The 23,906-nt window shown below is 49.4% G+C and overlaps 1 protein-coding gene across 4 annotated transcripts in view; it reads right to left on the bottom strand.

Moving 5' to 3' along the window:
• The window catches only part of SLC37A1 (solute carrier family 37 member 1), a 96,429-nt gene that overhangs the window by 31,178 nt on the left and 41,345 nt on the right, over positions 1–23,906 (bottom strand). For all 4 annotated transcript variants that reach the window (XR_010664214.1, XM_065942969.1, XM_065942968.1 and 1 more), the window contains exons 4-9: positions 16,391–16,523; positions 15,211–15,289; positions 11,708–11,843; positions 9,783–9,859; positions 8,052–8,218; positions 3,020–3,057 (exon numbers count right to left, since the gene is read on the bottom strand). Coding sequence is in view for 3 of the 4 variants with exons in the window: in XM_065942969.1 (XP_065799041.1) it covers positions 3,020–3,057; positions 8,052–8,218; positions 9,783–9,859; positions 11,708–11,843; positions 15,211–15,289; positions 16,391–16,523 (630 nt within the window). In the remaining variant the exon portion in view is untranslated. The remainder of the gene's footprint in view (positions 1–3,019; positions 3,058–8,051; positions 8,219–9,782; positions 9,860–11,707; positions 11,844–15,210; positions 15,290–16,390; positions 16,524–23,906) is intronic.

Below are 23,906 nucleotides of genomic sequence, written 5' to 3'. Positions count from 1 at the left end.
ACATTACTTTGCCCAACAAAGGTCCGTCTAGTCAAGGCTATGGTTTTTCCAGTAGTCATGCATGGATGTGACAGTGGGACTATAAAGAAAGCTGAGCGCCGAAAAATTGATGCTTTTGAACTGTGGTGTTGGAGGAGACTCTTGAGAGTCCCTTGGACTGCAAGGAGATCCAACCAGTCCATCCTAAAGGAGATCAGTCCTGGGTGTTCACTGGAAGGACTGATGTTGAAGCTGAAACTCCAATACTTTGACCACCTCATGCGAAGAGCTGACTCATTGGAAAAGACCCTAATGCTGGGAAGGATTGGGGGCAGGACGAGAAGGGGATGACAGAGGATGAGATAGCTGGATGGCATCACCGACTCGATGGACATGGGTTTGGGTGAACTCCGGGAGTTGGTGATGGACAGGGAGGCCTGGCGTGCTGTGATTCATGGGGTCGCAAAGAGTTGGACACGACTGAGTGACCGAACTGAACTGAACAGTCCAATCTGCATGCCTCAAATTTCATTTTCTTGTTCAAATGCTCTGGCTAGAACTTCCTATACGTTAACTAGAAATGGCAAGAGCAGTCATCCTTGTTCTGTTCCTGATGTTACAGGGAAAGCATCCCATCTTTCATCATGAAGTGTGATGTTAGCTGTGGATTTTCATAGACGCCCTTCGTCTGGTTGAGGCAAGTCTCTCCTATGTCTAGTCTGCTGAGTGTTTCATCATTAAGGGATGCTGGATTTTGTTGAAGGCTTTCTCTGCTTCTATTGAAATGACTCCAGTTTCTGTCCTTTATTCTATTGAGGTAAGTATTACATTAATTGATATTCAGGTGTTAAATCAGGTGTATACTGGAATAAATCCCATTGAATCATGATGCTTAACCCTTTTTATATGCTGCTGGATTGGTATTTTGTTAAGTTCTGCATCTACACTCATGAGAGAACTTGGTCTGCAGTTTTCTGTTCTTGTAATGTCTTGTCTTCTTATATTATAGGATAATATAGAATACATGGGGAGTGTTCTCTTTTATTTCTTTGGAAGAGTTTGTGAATAGCTGGTATTAATTCTTTGAATGTTTGGTAGAATTCACCAGTGAAGTCATGTAGTCCTGGGGTTTTCTTTGTATTAATATTAAAACTTTTCATTAATAATTCAGTTTCTTCCCTTGTTATAGGTCTATTCAGATTCTCTCTCAAGTCAGTTCTGGCAATTTATATATTTCTAGGAATTTTCCCATTTATTCTAAGCTATCTAACTTGTTAGTATACAGTTGTCCATAGAATTCCTTTATACTTCTTCTTTCTATAAAGTTAGTAGTAACATCTCCTCTCTCATTTCAGATTTTGGTAATGTGAATCTTCTGTCCTTTTCCTGATCAGTCTAAAGGATTCTCCATTTATAGATCTTTTCAAAGAACCAACTTTTGACTTATGGTCAAAAAATGTTGCCTCCCAGTTTTAGTAAACAAAGAATGTTGTTGCCACCAAGCCATCAGCCACTACAGCCCCCTTCTAAGGTGTGCCCTGAGCGGTTTCAGGAGGATGGAAAAGGATCCTAGCCATAGATAGCTAGGATATCTAGGATGTTTATCTAAGGAATAATTTCAGTGAGCCCAGCCTCCTGCATCTTACCATACAGACACATGTGATAAAGTCATTTACTTGAGATGTCTGGCTTTTTGTGATTAGCAATAATCTTTTGAAGTATGTGGTTTTTTTTCAGTAAAAACGCCTATCCATCCTGGCCCCTCCTTTACCTCTTTGGAACACTTCCTCAGAGCCACTGAGAGGCTTCAGTCCTCAATGAGTTCTCTGAATAAAACATTACTCACAACTTACAGGTTGTGTTTTTTCTGTTGACAAGTTTAATTGATTTTCTCTACTGTTTTTCTGTTCTTTTCTGTTGTTGTTTGTTTGTTTTTAATAAAAGAGTCCTTATGGGACTTCCCTGGTGTCCACTGGTTAAGAATCTGCCTTGCAATGCAGAGGACATGAGTTCAATCCCTGGTTGGGGAACGAAGATCCCACATGACAAGAAGCGACTTAGCCTGCAAGTCACACCTTCTGAGACCGCATGACTCAAGAAGATTCTGCATGTTGCAACTAAAACTCAGAGCACCCAAATAAATAAATTAAAAATTAAAAAAAAAATAATTCTTATATTTTATAAACATACACTGAAATAGTCAGAGACAAAATATGATGACCAGTATTTGCATACAAAATAAACCCTGAGGAGAAGAGGTGTCTTAGAAGGGGTACTGACAACATGAGATGGGCAGGTAATGGGTACATGCACATCCATGATACTATTCTTTCTTACGTGTTTTAAAATTTCTTTAACAAAACCTTTTAAGAACTGGAAAAACAAAAACTGCAAACTGAAAAGAAGACCTTCAGATGGGAAATTTCCAGGACAGGGCTGTACACAGAAGCCAGCACCTGTGAAAGGCCTTGCAAATGCAGCTTTGTACGGAGCTCTGCTCATGATGAGGGGCAGGTGCGAAGGGACAGAGCCGATGGGGAAGCGGCCAAGTTCAGCCCCAGCCCCTGGCCTCGGGGGCCCCTCGGGAAGCTCCCCCTTCCCCCCACCCATGGGTCTCTCCAGGGTGGGGGATCTGATGAGACGTCCCCAGAAATCAGTCCAGTCTCTCCCTCTGACCGAATCCCTCTGAGAGTTGGAAAGAGGAAGGGGAAGCTGGCACCCCAGGGGCTTCTTGAGCTGTCAGGGGGACTGAGCAGGGGCAATGACTCAGCTTCGGCCCAGGTCACACACACAAGTGCAGGAACGCCTCCGGCATGGGGATGCTCTTCCATAAGTCTGAGCTGTGCACAAGGGCGATTACACATGAGGACGATGATGATCGTTCTCATTACAAGTAATCTTTTTCTAAAACTGCCAATATTTTGAGGGTGGGACTGGTGTGCACATTTGGTTACCCATTGACAGGACAGACAGGGTCAGGCTGGTGACAGTGACCAGATGTGGGCCTGGAAGACACGAGAAGCAGAGAGTATATCCTTACCATGGCCGGGGAGGAAGAGCAGGCAATGTCCTTCGGATCTGAAACACCAAACAGGAACAGCGTGAATCAGGGCTGGGTGCTTCCTCCGACACAAGAAATTAAACCAGAACAAGGCACCATCTGACTTAACAACCATTAAAAAAAAAAAAAAAAAAAAAGGCAATGCGCAAGGCAGCATGTCTGGTGGGTGAGGGCAGAGGTTGGCCACCCCTGCACAAACCCACATGCACACACCCCTCCCCTCATTCAGGCTCCAAGCCTGCCTGATTCCTGCACACTGAAGCGGGGAGAACAGGCAACCAGTGCCAGCAAACGCAGGTCATCATGAATCTGAAGCCCGCTTTGCAAAACGGAAAATAGTTTACAAACAAAAAGAAGCAGAGCATATGCGTACTGTGGAGACCAGCCTTGTCAGATACGTTTAAAGGATAAGTGCCAGAAGGAAACAGAAAACATGATCAGTAGATCTGAGCAGTGGGACTCTGATAACATTTGGGAGGAGTCATTTAATGTTATGGGATGAGTAAGAAGGAAAGATTAGTGGGCACAAAACACCTATCTTGAAATAGAACAAAATGCCTTTTACTGAAATGCAAGGAGGTGTGAAATAAGTCATATTTCATAGCAAGCAAAGAAAATTTAAACATGAAGACTCTCCTTTGCCCTTTGGAGACCTCTCCTCCTCACTGTGCATTCTGTGTCTGGATTAAGTATGGACCAGACTTTCCCATTGGGGCTTCCCTGGTGGCTCCGAGGTAAAGAATCTGCCTACAATGCAGGAGACTGAGCTTTGGTCCTGGGTCGGGAAGATCCCCTGGAGGAGGGAATGGCAACCCACTCCAGTATTCTTGCCTGGAGAATCCCATGGACAGAGGAGCCTGGTGGGCTATAGTCCATGGGGTCATAAAGAGTCGGACGTGTCCAAGCGACTGACACTTTCACATTTCAAACCTCCCCATTGGCAGGAACACCTGCTCAACCAGGAAGAACAACATTCTCCCAGCATCCACAGAACAGTCCTTAAAGATCACATCCCTTCTGGGTCTGGTCAGGGGTTGCAGGAACCACTGCGATGCTGCTCAGACCTGGATTTGTAATCTGTCAACAACACGACATTTTATGTACAGTCTTCTGTCTCAAAAACCTGATCTGTGTCCTGATTTCTAACTGGTGGAACAGTTCTCAGGGTGTTCTATGACGCTCTGCCCAGGTAATAATAATCCTCAAATTTGGCTCAAATAAAACTTTCCAATTCTTTCTTAGATCTACTGATTAATTTTTTGTCGATGGAGGGAAGGACATGAAAAGGAACAAAACCAGAAGCTAGGTTTTTTTCATTTTCCTAATTTAAGATCATGTCCATGTGATCTGGGAAGGAGAGCTGACCTTATTGCCCTGAGTAGCCTTGGGAAGCAAACCCCACTTCTTGAGAATCCATAAAGCCACCTTTCAACAGCTCTGCTCCCGCCCCACCACCCAGAACCTGGGTCTTTTTATAAAAAGATGGTGAGACAGTTTCACTGCCTTGAAACACAAACTGAGCCACAGGACTTTAAACTTCCCACAGCGGAGTTCCCTCCTGCAAGACACAGAGGGGGACATGGTCTAGGGGTCCCCGGACCACATGCGATCCTGGGCTGCAGGCTCCTCTTGGCTCGCCCTCTGCTGAGGGGAGGCCCAGGGAGCCTTGGGGGGCCTGATGGCTCTGGGGATATGCACTGACATCGGCTCCCCTCAACCCTCAGCTTTCCCCCACCCATATGCAAGCCCCTGGGGCAGTCCCAGTGGCTCATCCTTGTGGGCATGGCCAGTCCCCAGGATGTGTTTTTTCCTGGGCTTTCACCTGCAGGACATTGGCACATGTGACCCTTGGTGGGGTATGTCTGAGGGCACCTTCCCAGGCAGCCCTAGTGGGGCCGAGGACAGGGTGCCCACGGGGTCCTTGGGCCCAGCTCTGGGCAGGAAGGACGAGCAGGGATGGCCTGTCCCTCACTGCTGGCCACAAGAAGGGGCACACCTCCAGCTTTGCCACCCACCCCAGAGTCAGGGATCCGGGACGATGAGGGGGCAGAAATAAATCACCAGGATGCACGTGGCCCTGATCGTTCCTGTCTGCAGGTGCTCTGCCCTTGGACACAGGATGTGCTTACAGCTGCCTCCTGTCATTCATACAGATGCCACTTCCTCGTTATGGGGAAGAATACAGTACTGATCCCTTTGACGGAAAGGACCCGTGGTCTTCTGTTCTGCTGCAGAGGGCAGCCAGCAGCCTGTTAGCGTGACAGTGTTGGCAGTGGACTTGGCTCACAGGTGACATCGGGACCAGGAGGAAAAGACTCATTCATGAGGCCCTGGCTCGGGTCAAGCCTGCCCACCTGCTTCTCTCTTTGTTGTGACTCGTGGATATGGGTCCCTGGTGCCTGGGTCCCAGTGTTGGGGGGGGGGGAATGGTCAGGGGGCCACAGAAACGCCTCCTCCCACGAGGCTGGCTACAGGGGCTGTCCCAGGGGGAGGTGTCAGGGGCACAACCAACTGGCCTCCTGTCAAAGCCGTGTGCAGAGAGCAGTGGCTCGAGAGCTCGATCTCAATAGGAAGACGGTTAGTGGGAAGGTGGAGAAGCACCAAGTCCATGAGCTAGGCCCTGGGGCCCTCAGCGGAGGCCAGGTGAGGCCTGAGTGAGCAGCCGAGGGTGGTCTTTAGTGGTCTTTAGACAAGCACGGCCACTCCTGTGCAGAGAAGAGCTGCCCAAGGCAGGCAGCATGGGACTGGGTGACTGAGTGATGCTCAAGGGGAGTGGGGACCAGAGCGGGCAGAGACCCCTGCCCCAGCCGGGAGGAGTGCAGGGGAGGGGGCAGGTGTGGGGCAGAGGAGGAGGAGCAGTGAGAGCACATTTCTGGGGGCCTTGTGAGGAACGGGGATCAGGAACTCAATGGATGGTCTTGTACAACCTTGAACATATTTGCCGGTAACGGTGAAAGGCTAAGACTGCATGTAAGGAGACCCCGCATCGACCAGACGAATGTGATGAAAGGAGGGGGCTTCAGCCCCACAGCACCCTGCCCCCAACCTGCAGCACCCAGAGACCCCTCTTAGTCTTCAGGGCCCACTGAGGGCCGCCTCCCCCCAGGCCAAGGAGGAGGTGACACGAGTGCCCAGTGTTCCCCAAGTCAGTGTCAATACATCTCCCAGCAACACCTTAGGGCCTTGGGGGACCTGGGCAGGTGCCTTTCATCCCAGAGTGGGCCGGGGGCGGGGGGTGGGAAGGGATGCAAAGCCCCTGGGTCACCATGGAAACAGGAGGGAGGGTGAGAGGATGGTGCGTAGGTAGGAAAGTGCCTCTGGGAGAACCCCCTTCCCCAATCACTACCACACGGACCCTCTCAGCATCGCCCAGCCCCTCAGAAACCACAGAAGCTGCGGCTCTGGGGAGGATGCTCTCATTTTATTACAAAAGACAAAATCAGGACTTCCTTGTTCCTGGAAATCCTGTCCCATCTGGATGACTGAGCCCTGGCCAGGCCAGCAAACAAGCTCCCATCCATGGCCACACACTCCGTCCCTCATCACCTCGCCTCTTTTCCCTAGAACCGCCCCTTTGTCAGTTAAGGAGGAGAACAAAAGCCACTGTGGACTCTGGACGCTGGGCAGGAGGCACGGGGCGGGGGGGGGGCCCTGTGAGTCACTGTCCAGGTGACGGAGTGGAAGGGGCCCCAGGAGAGTCCAGGTGAGCCGGCACCGGGTGCTGGGGACACAGCCTGGAGGGAAACAGGTGACGTGGCGGCCTTTCCCGGAACTTTGGTGACACGCAAGCTACAGTTAATTTCACAGGTCGGCAAGGAAGCCAAAATACCCACCCTCCCCCACCCATAAGCTGTTTAACAACTCACTTGTTCGTTCGGGCCATTTCGAGATGCTGCTAAAAGCTTACTCAGCCCCTTGAGAAAACGGTGAAACTGGGAGGTGAGCAGCGCCCCCACTGCTTGCATGGGGTGGGGATGGGAGGCTAGGATTGAGTGGGGGGAGGCTAGGACTGGGTGGGGCAGGGCAGTAATTCCTCATCTAATTTTCTGTCCTCACTGACAGGACAATGTTGGCCTGAGAGTCTCCTGTGTGCTCCACTAAATGGGTGGCTATTTTAAAAATACAAAGCTTACCATTAGAAACAAGAAAAAAGAAGAAACTCCACATGCTTTAATCTTTTGGATGATGAAACTGCTCTGAATGCAAAGCTGAGGCTGCAATTAGTGTTCCACAGGGATGAAGTCATTCGACTCCAGAGCATCTCTACCTGGGAGCTGACAGTGGGGCACTGTCTAGTACCATATGATTTTATTTAGCTTTAAACCAAATTAAAGATGTAAACGCCAAATATAACTCATCAGAATAGCTTGTGGGATTAGAACACCCTGACATATAACAGCTAAAGCAGCCCCTGCTTCTCTACGGTTAGTGTAACTGTTAAGATTCTTGTCCTGCCAATCATAAATTAAAAAATTACTTTCAAATGCAGTTAAAACAGAAGTCTGGTATTGAGTCCAGGATGGAACAAAGGATTGGATTTTCTGGTAGAACATTCTTGTCTAATTAAGATACACGAGCTTAAGTCATGCCATGGTTTTAAAACCTTGTCAAGGATATATCTTATCAGAGAGCAAACAACTGGCAAGGCACATTTCAGTTTGTGGCAGCAAGACTGGGGTGAGTGGGTACAGCTACATGGGCTGGGCCATGAGCAACATGGCAGGTGGAGGACGACCACGTATGCCTGATGCTGCAGAGCAGGGGAACAGGGCAGGAGGAGTTTCAATATCAGTTTACTCCAGAAATCAGAAAACAACAGAAAATCCAACCAGACCGGGAGAACAACAGCTCATCAGGGAAGCCTGTACCTAAAAAGGAAGTCTGCCTGGCCTGGGAGAGCTGGGCAACCCCATGCCTGCCTGGGATGAAGCCACAACAGCCTCCTCTCCTAAACTCATCCCCCAGAAGCCACCACCCGCCCCGGGAAGGGGTCATCATCCAAGGTACTTACGTTCGATGAGAAACAGAAAGCACAGGATCCCCATGGCAGCCACGATGGCCCCGGGCACGATGAAGGACAGGCCCCAGCACGTGGACACCCAGTAGCCAGCGATCAAGGAGCCCAGGATGTTGCCCACGGATGTGTGAGAGTTCCAGACTCCCATAATCAAACCTCGCCTGCAACACAGCAAGAGACAGCACGTGAGGTCTCAGGGATTCAGTGGGTCAGTACGTGAGCTCACAACAGTGCCTGCACAGTGCATGAGCTGATGTAGAAATAAACGGGGCTTCCCAGGTGGCACAGTGATGAAGAATCCACCTGCCAATGCAGGAGATGTGGGGTTGATTTCTGGGTTAGAAAGATCCCCTGGAGAAGGAAATGGCAACCCACTCCAATATTCTTGGCTGGGAAATCCCATGGATAGAGGAGCCTGGAAGGCTACTGTCCATGAGGTCACAAAGAGTCAGACATGACTTAGCGACTGAGCACTCACCCAGAAATAAACAGGCGGTACACACACCATCTCTGCAAGGCTCAGGATTGGGGTGTTTATGAGACGGCTGTATCTTCATTTACTCTGGCTGTATAATTACATCTCTCTTAGCTTATTCATTTTATGATTAAAAGAGGAAAGTGGCCTTTTCCTGAAATTCTTGGAAACTCTGAAATTTAAATTTGTGCCTTTGCAATCTAAATACAGGGCTTTCCTTGTGGCTCAGCTGGTAAAGAATCCACCTGCAATGTGGGAGACCTGGGTTCAGAAGATCCCAGGGTTGGGATCTTCCCTGGGTTGGGAAGATCCCCTAGAGAAGGGAAAGACTACCCACTCCAATGTTCTGGGATTCTCCAGTGTTCTGGCCTGGAGAAGTCCATGGAATTGCAAAGAGTTGAACACGACTGAGCAATTTTTACTTCACTTCACTTTGCTAGATGTAAAGAACCCGCTTGCAATGCAGGAGACACAAGAGACATGGGTTAGATTCCTGCATGGCGAAGATCCCCTGGAATTGGGCATGGCAACCCACTCTAGTATTCTCGAATGGAGAATCCCCATGGACAGAGGAGCCTGGAGGGCTACAGTCTATAAGGTCACAAAGCATTGGACACGACTAAGCAACTTAGCGAGCACGCAATCTGAATACAATCATCTGATGAAACAATTTGTTAACAAAAGTTCATGCTGATGAACCCGCCAGATGAACATGGCTAAATAAAGCTGGATGAGTGGGTTTCCTGTTTTAGCTTCCCTATGTTGTCCAATCACTTTCTAATCGTGGCCCTGGCTGTGCTGTGTGTCAGACGAACATTAGGATGGCCTTTGACTGCAGTCAGGTCCAGAAGTGAGTACAGCTCTCCTACCAGGTGCGGGGTGACCTTGACAGGACCTGCCAACACTTCCCTGTTCCTTCCAGTCTGTGAATATGCAGCTTCTGCTTCCCAAGGCCTGGGGCGAGGCCCTGACTGATTTCTTCCAGGTTCCTGGGAGGCCGGTAAAGCCCAGGCTGCTGGTGGGCCTGTGAGGGTGACTCAGACTCCACCCCGCCCTCAATGAGGGGCATCTCCTGGGACCAGGGCCCATCTGAATTTCAGACCCTCAAGTCCCAGAGGTTTCAGGCATCTTATCTCATAGAGTAGACTAAGGTGATTTTTCTGTAATCGATCTGAAGGAAAACTAAAAATAAAGTGGTCTAGTTTTCATCAGAAGAATGAAAGCTGCTAGAAACAGGCTGCCTTCCTCACCTGCCTTTTCCAAACCAGTTCCCGAGGCAGGTGACAACGCTGGGCCAGCCTGTGGTCTGCACAAGTCCATTGATGATCTGCAACAGAGCAAAGGAGGAGGCTGCTGAGCGGGAGACGCACACGGAGGGAGCCCGTGCCCAGGGCTGTGGGTGCACAGCAGGGGCCCTCACAGGAAGAAGGGGCAGAAACCCATTCGACGGGAGCTTCAAAGCCAGACATGTGTTTTAACTATATATATGTACATGTGTGCTCAGGTGCTCCATCATGTCCGACTGCTTGTGACCTCATGGACTGTAGTCGGCCAGGCTCCTCTGTCTACGGGATTTCCTAGGCAAGAAAACTGGAGTGGATTGCCATTTCCTACTCCAGGGGATCTTCCCAACCTAGGAAATGAACTTGGCTCTCCTTCATTACAGGAGCATTCTTTACCACTGAGCCACCATGGAAGCCCTATATATATGTATATATATTGGAGAAGGAAACGACAACCCACTCCAGTATTCTTGCCTGGATAATCCCATGGACAGAAGAGCCTGGTGGGCTACAGTCCATAGGGTTGCAAAGAGTCAGACATGACTGAGCAACTGAGCATACATGTATATACCTTATTATGAGAGTAATGTGTGTCTACTATGAAAATTTTAGAATAAGCAGAGAGAAGAAAGAAAAGAAAATCTCTTGCTGAGAGATAAACAGCTTGGGGCCAGGCTTTCCAGTGTCTTTCCAACCTAAAACTTTATAAAAAGAGAAAAACCTCCATTTTATAGAACTGTGATGAAACCACAAATGTGGCTTATAAATTGCACATTTTCCCATCTTCTACCATCAAGAAGGTGCGGTTGCTAAGGCTCCACTGAAATGAGCATAACCTTGACCTGGCAACTGGAGAAACATTTTCCACTTGCCAAGAGCGCCCTGAGCTTTTGTTGGAAGAAGGAACTTAAGAAGTGTATCAGCAACTGGCTTTGCTTTCACCTCAGCAGCCTCAGGGGCAGCTTTAGGAGGCAACATGAAGCAAGGTCCAACCTCCAGTCTCCTCCAGCCTCCATAGGGAAGGACCAGCCTCTGGGAGGTGGCCTGGGAGCCACTGTCTGGCCTCGGGGGCCACCAGGCTCAGCCTTCCCTCCAGGAACATGCTGCGACTCTGGGGAATTCTAATTTTCTGTATTACTATAAAGTGTGCATCACTTTGGTAACAAAAGCAGCTGAACTCTTTGAAGTCCTGTGCTGAAAGTTGTAAGAGCAATGACATATAATTTGCCCCATGATCTTAGACCATCCTCCTGGGCTCTCTGGAGAGCCTCAGAAGTTGAGCATCATTGCTTTGAGTCCTTCTCCATGTCTGGTCAGTATTATCCACAGGGCTGCTAGCAGGGGCAGAGCTGAGCGTTCCAGGCAGCACTGGGCCTGTTAGAAGGGGCCGGCCGTAGGCCCGTCTGGCCCTCGATCCCCTGCAGCTCTGTCAGGCCCTCACTTTTCATCCCCACTGACTGCCCCCAAGGCCCCTCAACCCTCTCCTCTTCTTGCCACACCCATATCCCCCAACTCTGGAGCAGTCAAATCTGTGACAGGACAGAGCATCTCAAACACATCTAGATGAAGGCAGAAGGACTCATGAGGCTTCATGCTCCAATCCCCCTGCTGGGGTAAAAACAAATAGGATTCTTTAAGAGGCAACTCCTGAAAAAAAAAAAAAAAGAGGCAACTCTTGGCACTAAGAAACACTTTGTGGCTGCTGGCATCTCAGAGCAGAGGTGAGAAAAGGGGCCGTGTGGTCCAGTGCTGACCCTGACTTCAGACAGAACACAGCTCTGCCCCCTCTCTCTTGCCCTCTGCTGTCTTCTCTCTCAGCAGAGGTGACATGAACACCCCATCCAGCTCATGGTGGAAACTCAACATGTGGTAAGCCATGGACCAGACCTCACCTGAGTTATCACGTAGAACCCGAAACTGTGGATGTTGTAGAAGTACCCTACCCCAAACAGGGCAGTAAAGGCACCGCTGGCCAGCATCCCGAAGGTTAAGTAATACCGGATGGGGAGGCGTTCCCCTATTATGCCACTGAGGATGGAGAAAAAAGAAAGACAAACATGAGAAAATAAACACACCCATAATGTAAATGACCTGGTCATGGCTTTCCGGATGCTTTCATGCTGTTCTCTGAGCTTTTAGAACTTGAAAGCACTCCAGTTTCCAGGAAGTTTTAATCACAATTATTTCTCAATGGAGCATTTATTCACCAGAAATCGGTGACATCCTTTAGGACTTTCTATTTAGAGTAGAAGTCACTGTCAAATAATAAAATTGAAACAGACAGAAAGGATGACTGCCAGTGGAAAAAACCAAAAAACTTGTCCTACTGGCTTAATCCTGTTTTATATAAAAACAATAGCCAGGGAATATATAGTGTTTTAAAATTCCAACTGTTGGATTGTAGACAGGTGGCAGGAAAACGGACCACCTGTGACCTTGAGTAAGTTTTTCGACCCTCTGGCTGGCAGCAAGCCTGTGTGTGTGAGCAGCAAAAGGGGCTCTGCTGACGACCCTCCTGCCTTAACCACTGTGATCTGCTTTAAAGACTAACAGAGCCTTTTCTTTAAGGCAAAGCCTGAAACACGGGGGCAGAGCCTCCATGCTCCCTCTAAAAACAGGATGGCTCAATAAAGAGCTAATCTTTCCGGAGAACTGCTTCCTAGAGCTGCCTAGGTGCGCAGACAAGTAAATTTGGTTAAGCACCTGGCAGGTGGTGAGTGTGCAATAAAATAGCTCTGGTGCTCCTGGGGAGGGCGAAAGTTTCCAGTTTCATACCAGAGCATATACATTTAACAGGTTTTTACCACCATCACACCACACTGCCCAACGCCATAGGAAACACTCTTTATTACTGCCCTGTAGGAAATGTCACCGTGGGACAGCCTGATGTTGTGACTTATTAAGTGAATAAAAAAGCTGGAGAACAATCATTAACGATTATGAGCCTTTTGCACTCAACCCTATGGGTCTCATTTTCCTCCACGCAATCATTCTATGAGTCAGATAAATATGAAACGTAATGAAGAGTGACACCTGCCTGCCCTGGGAACAAACTCCAAAATTCTGGTCTTTCATCTCAAGAACCAATACCCTAGAGAGATTTTCCTTCTGAACTTACAAAAAAAAAAAAAAAAAAAAGATCTACCCAGTATCATGTAAGTGACCTTTTAAACTGGAAAACAGAGGAAGTGATTTAAAATTATAAACAGCATTCAGGTCAAATTTCAAGCTGAGTAGAAACCTGATCACGTACAAACTCGAGAGCACCCTACAGCTAATGGAATTATCCACTTCATCTTGCTCACTTCAGAGAAGAGGAGACATGTCCCCAGGGTGGGGGTGGGGGACTGGCTGAGGTGTCCAAGGTCACAGAGCAAGTGCAGAGTCAGATGGGCCTCCAGAGAGTTACTGCTGTCGCTGGGCTTTCAAACGTCCTCCAGTCTTGCTAGACAATACTGAGCCTCAATTTGGTCTCTGTTTAAAAGTGTTTAAAAGAAAAGACCTAACAGAAGGGGCAACATTCCATATTTTATCAGGCTCCTACAGGTAATGAAAGCCACACCACTCCTGCTTGAAGCTGCCAGCATCGAGCTGGGTCAATGCAGGTGCCACTGTGTCTGATTTATCTATTAAACTAGCACCATCCGCATCACTAGCCATGTGCCGTGGGGTCGCTGAAAGGCCACACAAGGAAGCAGGTACACCCTTGAGTCATGACTCTACTGTGAATTTCACATTAGGTCATTATGAAATAAATAGCAGTATTTCATAATAAAGTAACATTATTTCATAATAGCCTTTGTTGGCGAAGTGCATGAAGAACCGTCTTTGCCAATAAATAAGCAATGATAAAGCCACTTTATTCAAACCAGGCTTCTAAGCCTCAGCACCCCTGGCACCTTGGGTGGGTAATTCTTTGTGGCGAGGGGCTGTCCTGGGTCCTGCCCCACACATAGCGGCACCCGGGTCTCTGCCACTGGATGCCAGCAGCGCCCTCCTTCTCCAGCTGAGAAAACCAGCAGTGGCTCCAGATGCTGTTGACTGTCTCCTAGGAGACAGTCACTCCCAGCTGAGAACCACATTTAAACACTGTTTTCCAGTAACAGAAAAACACACTCAACCTTTCGGTCTTTTTATATGATTGATTATTGGTGTCCGGGAAAACTGTAGTCTGTAGATCATAAACATTTGACCCCAGGGTAGGATATAGCTTGTTGGCTGGTTACAGTCGAGGCCCTCAGGAGCCTGAGGCTTACCCCGTCCTTCTCTGAGGCTGGGCTCACGTTCTGTCCTGCGTCTGCTATTGTTTGAGCTGCGCTCAGACATGCCCTGCTGCTCTACAGATGTGCAAGTTCAACATGGGGTTTCAGCAGAAACCGCCTGTCTGGGCACCAGCCACCCAGCCACCCACAGGGTCCTGAGCTGGGGGGTGGGACCCAGGGCTGGATAATAACAGTCTGCGTGGGTCTCAGCAAAGAGGGTAAACATTTATAGGGAAACCAGAGATCCTCAAAGCTCTAAAATCTCTCTCTCTGAACAAAAGTCTCTTTGGACTAAAGGCCTTGGTCCCTATTAGCCTTTTTTTTTTTTTTTTTTTTTGGTTAAACCTGGTTAGACTGACACAATAACCATTTTTAATTGGCCAATCACATATCCTATACCCACTAACATTTATCACCTTCTTAGGCCACTTCAGAACTGGATCAAGAACGGGGTAATGATGATCATGTGTAACAGATGCCGGGAACACAGACAGGCCCTCTTCTAAGCATCCTACATATACTAACTTATTTAACTCTCATCACACCCCTGTGAGTTAAGAACTACTGGTTCCCCAGTTTTGTAAAGGGTAAACTGAGGCCCGAGGAGGTGCAGTGACTTGTCCAAAGCCTCCTGAACGAGTAGTCAAGCCGGGATCGAATTCCAGCAATGTGTCCCTGGAGTCCACACCCCCAACTGCCAGGCAGGACGGCCTCTGGCAGGCAGGGGAGGCTCTGGTCCAGCTGAGCTGGGCATCCAGTGGACACGCCAGGCACACCCTGTGTGAACTGCTCTGACGCCAGGCAGGTTAGTAAACAGACGACAGCCCCTGAAAGCAGAGGACAGGGTGCTCTGCTGGGCTCGCGGAGTGGGGAGCTGCCAGCACCCTGCTCCAGAGTGACCAGGTCCCTGCAGGACTCACCCGTGCATCGAACCCCGGGCCAGGAGAAGCCATCTGAGGACAGTCTGCCTGGTCAGCAGGATGCCTGGGGTGCGCACTGGCTCCCACCTCGCCTCACCTCTGAGAAGAGACGAGAGGACCACTACCTGTGGACCGGGCCGCATCTTCAGCGTGCCTGAGCCTCGCTCTGCACCCAGAGGACCAGCTGGGTCTTGAGGTCCCAGTCAGACCTACCTCAGGTACATGCCGACGGCGTACGCGCACAAGAAGGAGTAGTCCAGGGCTCCAAGCAGCTGTTGATAGTTGTCCTCATCTACACGGGTCCAGAAGCAATGGGAGAGCGAGAGTGTTGCTTAGCCTTTCGTTAAATGTCCCCGGATGTCCAGGAGAGGGGCAGTGAAATACTGACTTCTGCTGCTAGGGCTGGGTGGTGTCCTCAGATGGTAACACAGAAAATGCAGCAATGGGAAATAAAGTCGCCATGTGGCAAATTATCGCGACATAAATATCCTCCCAGCAGGTCAAATCCAAATCGCTGGGGTGAGCCTGCAGTTTATTCGTTCTGTTTCACATTACCCTGGCTTTGCTTCAGCACCACCACCCCCCAGTCCTGCCCCGGCCAGCCCCATAGCACAGCTTTCTTGTTTCCGCCCACAGCTTACGCCCTGTCAGTCCTGACTTCCAGCTTTGACAAATGCAACCTGCAAGTGACCTTCAGTAGCGCATGCATGCTAAGTTGCTTCAGTTGTGTCCAACTCTTGGTGACCCTATGGACCCTATGGACCACCAGGCTTCTCTGCCCATGGGATTCTCCAGGCAAGAAAGAATACTGGAGTGGGTAGCCAAGCCCTCCTCCAGGGGATCTTCCCAACCCAGGGACGGAAACCATATCTCATTATGTCTCCTGCTTTGCAGGAAGGTTCTTTACCACTAGCACCACCTGGGAAGCCCGACCTTCAGTAGATCTAATCACTAACCCAGTGTTCCCCAACCTTTTGGGTACCTGGGACTGGTTTCATGGAAGATAATTTCCCCACGTACCAGGATGGGGGAATGGTTTCAGGATGACTCAAGCGCATTACATTTATTGTGCCCTTTATCTCTATTATTATTATATCAGCTCCACCTCTGATCACCAGGCAGTAGATCCTGGAGGTTGGAAATCTCTGCACATGGGCACTGGAGACACAGCAGCAGCTGAAGCGGGGAGGCTGGTTTGCTGGGAGGAGGGACAGCTCCAGTTTGCAGCGGGAGGCGTGGCTGCATCTATCCAAGGGCAACGTTACTGCTGCTAAGATCAGCCAGGCCAGGGGAGCCAGGCCAGCCAGCCAGCTCTGGTCTCCACCTGTGGAGGAAGCCTTTGGGGTGAGCACGGGGTCGGGGGTGGGGCCTGGGGAACAGATGGAGAACTCACCAAACGGGGCCCAGCCACAGTCAGTCCCATTGTCTGGGAGCTGGTGAGCAGGGGCATCTCTGGCTTTTTGGCTCTGGCTGCTGAATCCGACTTTCCCATCATTTGAAGCCGTGCAGTAGCTGTGCAATTCACCCTGGGACACCCATGGGGTGGACAGAAGCCAGAGAGAGAGAGAGAGAACTCAGTGGGGTTTGGGGACAGCCATCCTAGGGTGACTGCGTTCTCAGGGGATACGGCACCCCTGGGGCAGTGTCTCTGCAGGACCCACTGCATGTCTGCTGATGAGGACCTTTCCCGAGCTCCCCAGCGCCCAGCCCCTCCTGAGCACAGGCACGGCCAGCATAGCCTGTACGGCCACCCAGTGACCACCGCTCAGAGCAGCCGGGCCACACCCAGGACCACGTGCCCAAAACAGATGCATGGATCCATCTTGCTGTATTTACATCACTGAAACAAGATTCAGGTCCACATGAGGTTGAATCTCAAAATAAGCCTGAAACAGAGGAGGACACTGGGAGGACTCTGCTCACGAGCTCAGGAGGAGGGAAGAGAATCCAGGTGACACTGAGAGGATCGTGGTCACTTAGAGACGGTGGAGTGATGATGGGGGCCAGGCACAGGGAGCCCCGAGAGCTGGACAGGGGCCAGACCTCGACCTGGGGGATGACTTCTGGGTGAGCATATAAATATTTGCCAGGCCAGACACTGAGGTGTGTGGACTTTACTTTGTGCAAATTGTATCTCAAAAACATGCCTAAAACCAGCTCAGGATGCTTAGGGAGGAACACGCATGTTCAGAAAAGTGCCATATGGCAGCCTGGGCCATCGTGGTATGGGGATCTGAAACAGGTGACTTGTTCCTTGAAACACGAGGAATGGCAGACAGGACTCCATGCATCTGCCAGGCAGCCTGGGGGGTCACACAGCAGGTCCCTCCCCAGGTGGCCCCCAGCTCTCACTTCTTTCCTGCTGTGGGCTTTCTGGGGTTTTCAATACATGTGGCTCAGATGAACCAATCAGTCGGGTATGAGTGAGGGTAGAAGGGAGGTGTCCTCAAGGCCAGAGAGGTGGCCCTCAGGGGGAGCAGAGGTCCTGAAGGGGCCAGGCCTGGGGGGATGTCAGGAAGAGGGCCCCGGGGCGTCTACCCTGGGGTCAAGACCCACAGCAGCAGGACTGCAGTGGGCTGGACCCCAGTCCACCAGGTGGGAGCAGCCAGGAGGCCGGTCCACCACCTCCAATTCACGGACACCCTACCTCTTCAGAAGTGAGTCACCAAAGAGGCTGATGTCCTTTAAAAGGCCGCCTGGCCAGGGCCGTGGTTAGCCAGAGTGGACACCTCCTGATTTTACAAGGACACACACTCCTGAGACCTGGCTTGGCACACAGGACCCAGCGACTCTGGTCACATGGCTTTGTCGTCATCCCTGGGCTGTCCTGTTATAATATAAACACGGCCCTAAAACCAGCCAAGGTTTTGCTTTCCAAACTCAAGGTAACACTCAGCAAAGAGCTTTCCTTAGCTGAGCTCATCCTCCCTGTAGTGGGGGTGGGGCACCATCACCTTAGGGTCCTCGGGCCCCCTTGGGCCACTTGAGAAACTGGTGGCGTGACTGTGAACTCAGGATGGGGCCTGGAGAGCCTGCAGCCCTGCCTTTCTCCGTGAAGTTGGATTTCAGGACCTCCCCACCCACCAGATATAAGCATCTTCTGTCTTTGCCCTCAGGAGCTGGGTGTGTCTGCCCATCTTCCCTTGATGCTTCTCTCAGAAGCCAGAAGCCATTAGGGCCAGGCCCACAGATGCCACCGCTGTTCTATTCACCTTTCACTGAAGGATCCCCAGGCAGGATGCAAGGACCCCGTAGGCTGTGTGTGTATGTGTGTGTGTGTGTAACCTGTGAGCAAGGCTGGCGTGGGGTTCCTAACACCCACCTCTCACGGAAGTCTGCGAAGAGGACCATTGTAGACGCAGCTCCCACTGCAGGTCCACACCCTCTTTCACCATCCACAGGGGATGGAAAGGATTAGAAAGCACCCATTTTTGTTTCATCAACAAGCAGGAGAGGGTTCCTGTTTTGATTTGGTGTTGCTGGTCAGGGGTACAGCCTCTGAGCCGGGATCTGGGTGCCGCTGTTCCGGCTTCCATCCTCGGCCGAGTCACGGGAGGTGAAATCCCACCGTCTGTTATGAAGCCAGCACAGTGCAGCCCACCCCAGCGCTGCTGGAAAGGTGAGCAGGTGGAGGTGTGTGTGGAGAGCTCCTCCCGGGGTGCTCGGTCCTCAGAATCACTCAGAAACTGGCTGAGCTGTGAGTTTGGGGTCCATCCACACTGAGACACCCTGACGCCTCCAGCTGCCCCTCCTCTCATTCGGCTCCCTTCTCCCCCGGCTCTTTCACATGAGAAATGCAATCTCCACCCCACCCCATGTAAAGGCTGCAGCAAAAGCAAGAAAAGATTGATTACTTGAGTATAATGAGTTCTGGGGATATTTCTTTTTTTTTTTTTCAATTATTTTTATTAGTTGGAGGCTAATTACTTCGCAACATTGCAGTGGGTTTTGTCATACATTGACATGAATCAGCCATGGAGTTACATGTATTCTGAGGATATTTCTGAAACTTAGTGTTTGCAGGAAGTTAAGGATTAATAAAACTAAGATTATTTTAGTTTGTAAAAACAAAACAAACTCACCAGGTGAACTGATTCTTACCATATTATCAAATCGTTTGGGTGGAGGGGGGGAGCTAGTCTTCTGTTTTCATAAAGGCAGTCTCCTTTGCAAATTTTTTACACACAAAATTAATCAAAACACATCAAGCAGTTATTAAAAGTCGATCAATCAGAAGACAATGTGGCAACCAAGAAATAAGAGTTGTGAGATGCCACGGGAGGAGGAGCAGAATGGAATGTTCTTGGTACTCGGGGCTTGTGACTGTTTAGTAAATGTGTGTGTGATACACAATGGAACGGGAACAGCAAAATAAACCACAAAATGAAATGAACTGCCACAGTGTTTGGCAGGTGGGGGGTGGGGAGCAAGAGAAGACGGCTTATCAACATGATGGAAGGAGGCAGAGAACAGCCATGACATCACAAAGCACTTCGTGTGGGGGAGGGGCAGGGACAAACGTGGGTGACATGCACCGGCCCATCAGCCATTTAGGCATAATTTTCCTTTATATAAATGTACATTAATGAAGATTCTGTGCTCTAAACTCTGAACCTGAGCAACTACACCCTGAGAAACTGTTTGCTCATTCATTCCAGAAACATGGGTTTGCTCTTGGGTTCTCTGACCAAGGCCTCCTCGAAGCTGCTCATTCTAATGGAGGAGATAACCCGGGGGGAATCAGGAAGGGGTCCAGAAGATGCTGACAGAGGACAATGGGGTGGTGGGGCAGGAATCAAGCAGGGGACTTGGGCCTCATCAGGGGGATGGGGTTGTGTCAGCTTCATTCCACCTTTGGATCACACGTGGAGTTTAGTATGTGTCAGTACACAGATGCATGCATGTGCACGTACAAGTGTGTACATAATATATACTGAGTGCATATGTTTAGAAAACTTTGTAGAGTTTGTTAGGTTGTGTGGGTCCATTTATTTTAACTAGTTCTTCATGCTCCTTTTATAAAACTCTGGGTTAAGAGAACTCTTGGAAGCATTATTCAAAAGCAGTCCTAGAAGAAAAGTGAAAGTTCTGGTGCCCGCTCTGCTCTGAGTATTGGTGTCCTACCAGATTCACATGTTGAAACCTAACCCCTGAGGTGATGGTGTTAGGAGGGGAGGCCTGTAGGAGGTGATTAGGTTATGAGGGTGGAGCCCTCATAAATGGGGTTAGTGCCCTTTTAAAGGAATTCCATGCTATGCTAGCATGGAAACATATACATTACCCTATGTAAAACAGATAACCAGTGGGAATTTGTTGTATGACTCATGGAGCTCAAACCAGTGCTCCGTGACAACCTAGAGGGGTAGGATATAGGAGGTGGGAGACAGGTTCAAGAGGGAGGGGACATATGTCTGATTCATGTTGATATAGGCAGAACCAACAAAATATTGTAAAGCAGTTATCTTTCAATCAAAAATAAATAAGATTAAAAAAAAAAAGGACCACAGAGAGCTCCGCAACCTTCCAGCATATGAAGATATGAGATGGCTGTCTGCTGGCTGGAAGAAACTGAGGATGCTGGCACCATGACTGGGGAAGTCCAGACTCCAGGACCATGAGCAAGAAACGCCTGCTGTTTGCAGCCATCAGTCTGTGGGGTTTTGTTACAGCAGCAAGAGTGGACGGGATATGCTCAGAGCAGGGAGAACAGACACGCGGTGCCCCCTTTACAACAGCACCTGGGGGTGGTCAGCTCATCTGTGTCACAGGCGCCACATGAAAACACACACCTGCATATGCAGACACACACCCACTTACACGGGTGCTCAGAAATACACAGGGAGGCCTTGGCGTCACTCCTATTTTTTAATGGGATCATTCTACATGGACTTACGTACACCTTCACTCTTCTTACTCAAAAATACCTCTGAGGAATTTTTCTGCATCAACTGATTTTGCTCTAATTAATTTTTAAAGTAGTTGTACATATCGGAATATGAAGTTACTATAATGTATTCAAACTTTCATCTGTTGATTAAGTTCACATAACAGCCAGGGTTTTTCCTACCCCCTCTTCCCTTTTTTTTAAATTGCCAATAAGGCCACAATAAAGATGCTTATGCCGATATTCCTAAGTGCTTTTATTTTTATCGACAAAGTTCCCAGAAGCAGGAACTGAAGGACAAGCATTTTTAATGTCAACAGGTGTTACCCAGACACTTTCCAAAAGGTTGCAAACCCTTCACATCTCGCAAGGGCTGTCAGTCTTGTATGCCTTGCCCATTAGTGGGTGTAAAGTGATGCACTGTTACTTGAACTTGCACTTGTAAATAGCAGCAAGCTTGCACACAGTTAGTACGGCTCCTGAAACTCAGATCCCTTGTCTGTGAACTGCCTCCTCAACCCCTCCGTCCATCATGGCTTTGGGTGTCGCCACGTTACACCCCTAAAAAGGACATGATCTTGTTCTGGGATTTGTACTTTTTATTTTCCACATTTAAACCTTTAATTCATCCATCTATTTTGCATGGTAGAGGTTCAATATTATGAAGCTTTCAGATGAATCCCCACTTACTAGCTGATTTCTCCTTTTCCCATCACCTCTGTCTCCATGCTACTGTGTTTCTAAGGTGTTTTCTGTCCCACTGACCACCTTGTTTGTTTTCAGGCAATTCCAAAATAATCTGATCACAGTGGCTTAAAAATGATTCTTTTTCACACTTCGGTCATTAATTCTTGGACATTCTTTTCATACTGGAGTGGGCTGCTGTGCCTCCTCCAGGCGATCCTCTCACCCCAGGGCTCGAACCCGAGTCTCTTACATCCCCTGCACTGGCAGGCAGGTTCTTTATCACCAGTGCCACCTGGGAAGCCCATATAAACACTAAGATTATTTAACTCAATTAACAAAGACACTGCTGAGACTTTCACTGGAGTTGCATCCTATTTAAAAACAAATACTAGGAAGAATGGAACTCTCCAGATAGCAAGTTTCCCTCCAAAGCCAAGGTGTGCACTTCCAGTCCCTCAGGCTTTGTTTTCTGTCTGTCTCTGGACTTCAGAGCTTTCCTTTCCTGCTCCCGTGTGTGCAGAGACAGCTGAACATTCACACTCAGATTGGTCAGTGTCACCGCCCCCCTGGAGAACCTGGATCCCAGCAGCTCTCCGGAGAACCCCCTTCTTTCATGCTTTTGTTCTGGCCCAGCCCAGGGCAGGGGGTGGCAGGGAAGAGCCCCTCACAGAGCGTCCCTGCAGCCTCCAGGTAGGAGGCGGGGCTAGATCTAGAGCAGCTGAAAAAAGAACGAGGTTGTAACCCCGCCTCCTCCCACATCTGTTTTGATCTTTATCACTTATTTTTCCTTTTTGCTGTCTACTAAAATCAGAGGAAATGACAGATATCAGCAGTAAGTCTAAACAGAGTAGCCTCATGCTGACATGACATGTCAGGTTACTATAAATGACATGAAAGGATGTGAATCACTATACAATTCACTACCCCTGGTGATCAATTCTAGGGAAGCAAATATATTTTTATTCGTTCATAATGTGTTAATACATATGGGTGAGAGATAATTAAAACTGTCCCGTGGGTCAACAGGATCATTACTGCTTCTAGATTTATAAATAAGATGAGCTAAATCAGGCACGTGAAAGCCTTGTAAGGCATTACAAAGGAAGGTATCACATGTACTGGGACATGTCATCCATCTCAGAAGACCAAGAAGCCCCTGGGTTCTGACTAGGCTAATTCACAACCAGGCACACTGAAGGTATTAAGTCAGACCATCTGTGTGTTGAGGAAAACCTGGGGGTGACGCTGTGAATGTACTCAGGTATTGACTCCCACATTGCAGACAGATGCTTTACCGTCTGAGCCACCAGGGAAGAGGCCCTGAAATCCTGAATGTTCACTGGAAAGACGGATGCTGAAAGGGAAGCTCCAATCCTTTGGCCACCTGATGGGAAGAACTGACTCACGGGAAAATACCCTGATGTTGGGAAAGATTGAGGGCAGGAGGAGAAGGGGGCGACAGAGGATGAAATGGTTGGATGGCATCACCCACTCAATCGACATGAGTTTGAGCAAGTTCTGGGAGATGGTGAAGGACAGGGAAGCCTGGCGTGCTGCAGTCCATGGGGTCGCAAAAGGTCAGGCAAAACTGAGCAACTGGGCAACAGAGACCCTGAGCCAGCGAAGTTAAGAGCAGGGACCCTGAAGTCAGCCAACACCCATGGAATTCACCTGGCGTGGCCCCAGCCTTCATGGAGGAATTAGGCTCCAGAGCCTCAATTTCCTCAAAGGGACACTCTCAGGACAACTGTGATGATGACATTAAACAACGGGCACGTGCACCTGGTCAGGCTGGGGGCTCAGGCAGTGGTCGTTACTGTGACTGATGAAAACGCAACTAAGCTGCTCACAAGACCGCCTCATCATTAAGCCCCAAGCCCCCACCAGGGAAGCCAGGATAGCGGCCCGGAACAATCCCTCCCTGGCTACATGGGGATGCGCGTGACCATCAGAAGGAGACCCTCCGGTATCCAGCCCACCTGTGGGCTACCCCAGTCCCAACACAGGCCCTTTGCCCGTCAGGCTGCTGCTGCAGGGTGACAGCTGCCCTCCAGCTAGCACGTCGGGCGCTGGCCCCAGGATCCAAACCCAACCTTTTGGGATGGATCCTGAACCTCAGGAAAGCTCCAGACCTCTCTGGTTCCTTCTCTAGCTCTAGACCTCCTCTAGCTCACAGCACTCACTAAGGCCCCTTCAATCGTCTCTCCCATTTTCATAACTTGCCTTTTTCTTGAGTCATATGTTTATTTCTCTAACCAGGAAGACAGGAAGGAGTTGTATTTAAGTTTGCAGGGGCGGTTGGTCCTTGGTACTGGTTTAGAGATGCTGGCAGAGTGGA

The sequence above is a fragment of the Muntiacus reevesi genome, chromosome 8, assembly GCF_963930625.1.
Source record: "Muntiacus reevesi chromosome 8, mMunRee1.1, whole genome shotgun sequence".
NCBI classification, from domain to species: Eukaryota; Metazoa; Chordata; class Mammalia; order Artiodactyla; family Cervidae; genus Muntiacus; species Muntiacus reevesi.
The sequence above is the reverse complement of the archived record's forward strand: the minus strand, read 5'-3'. Positions and strand labels throughout refer to the sequence as shown.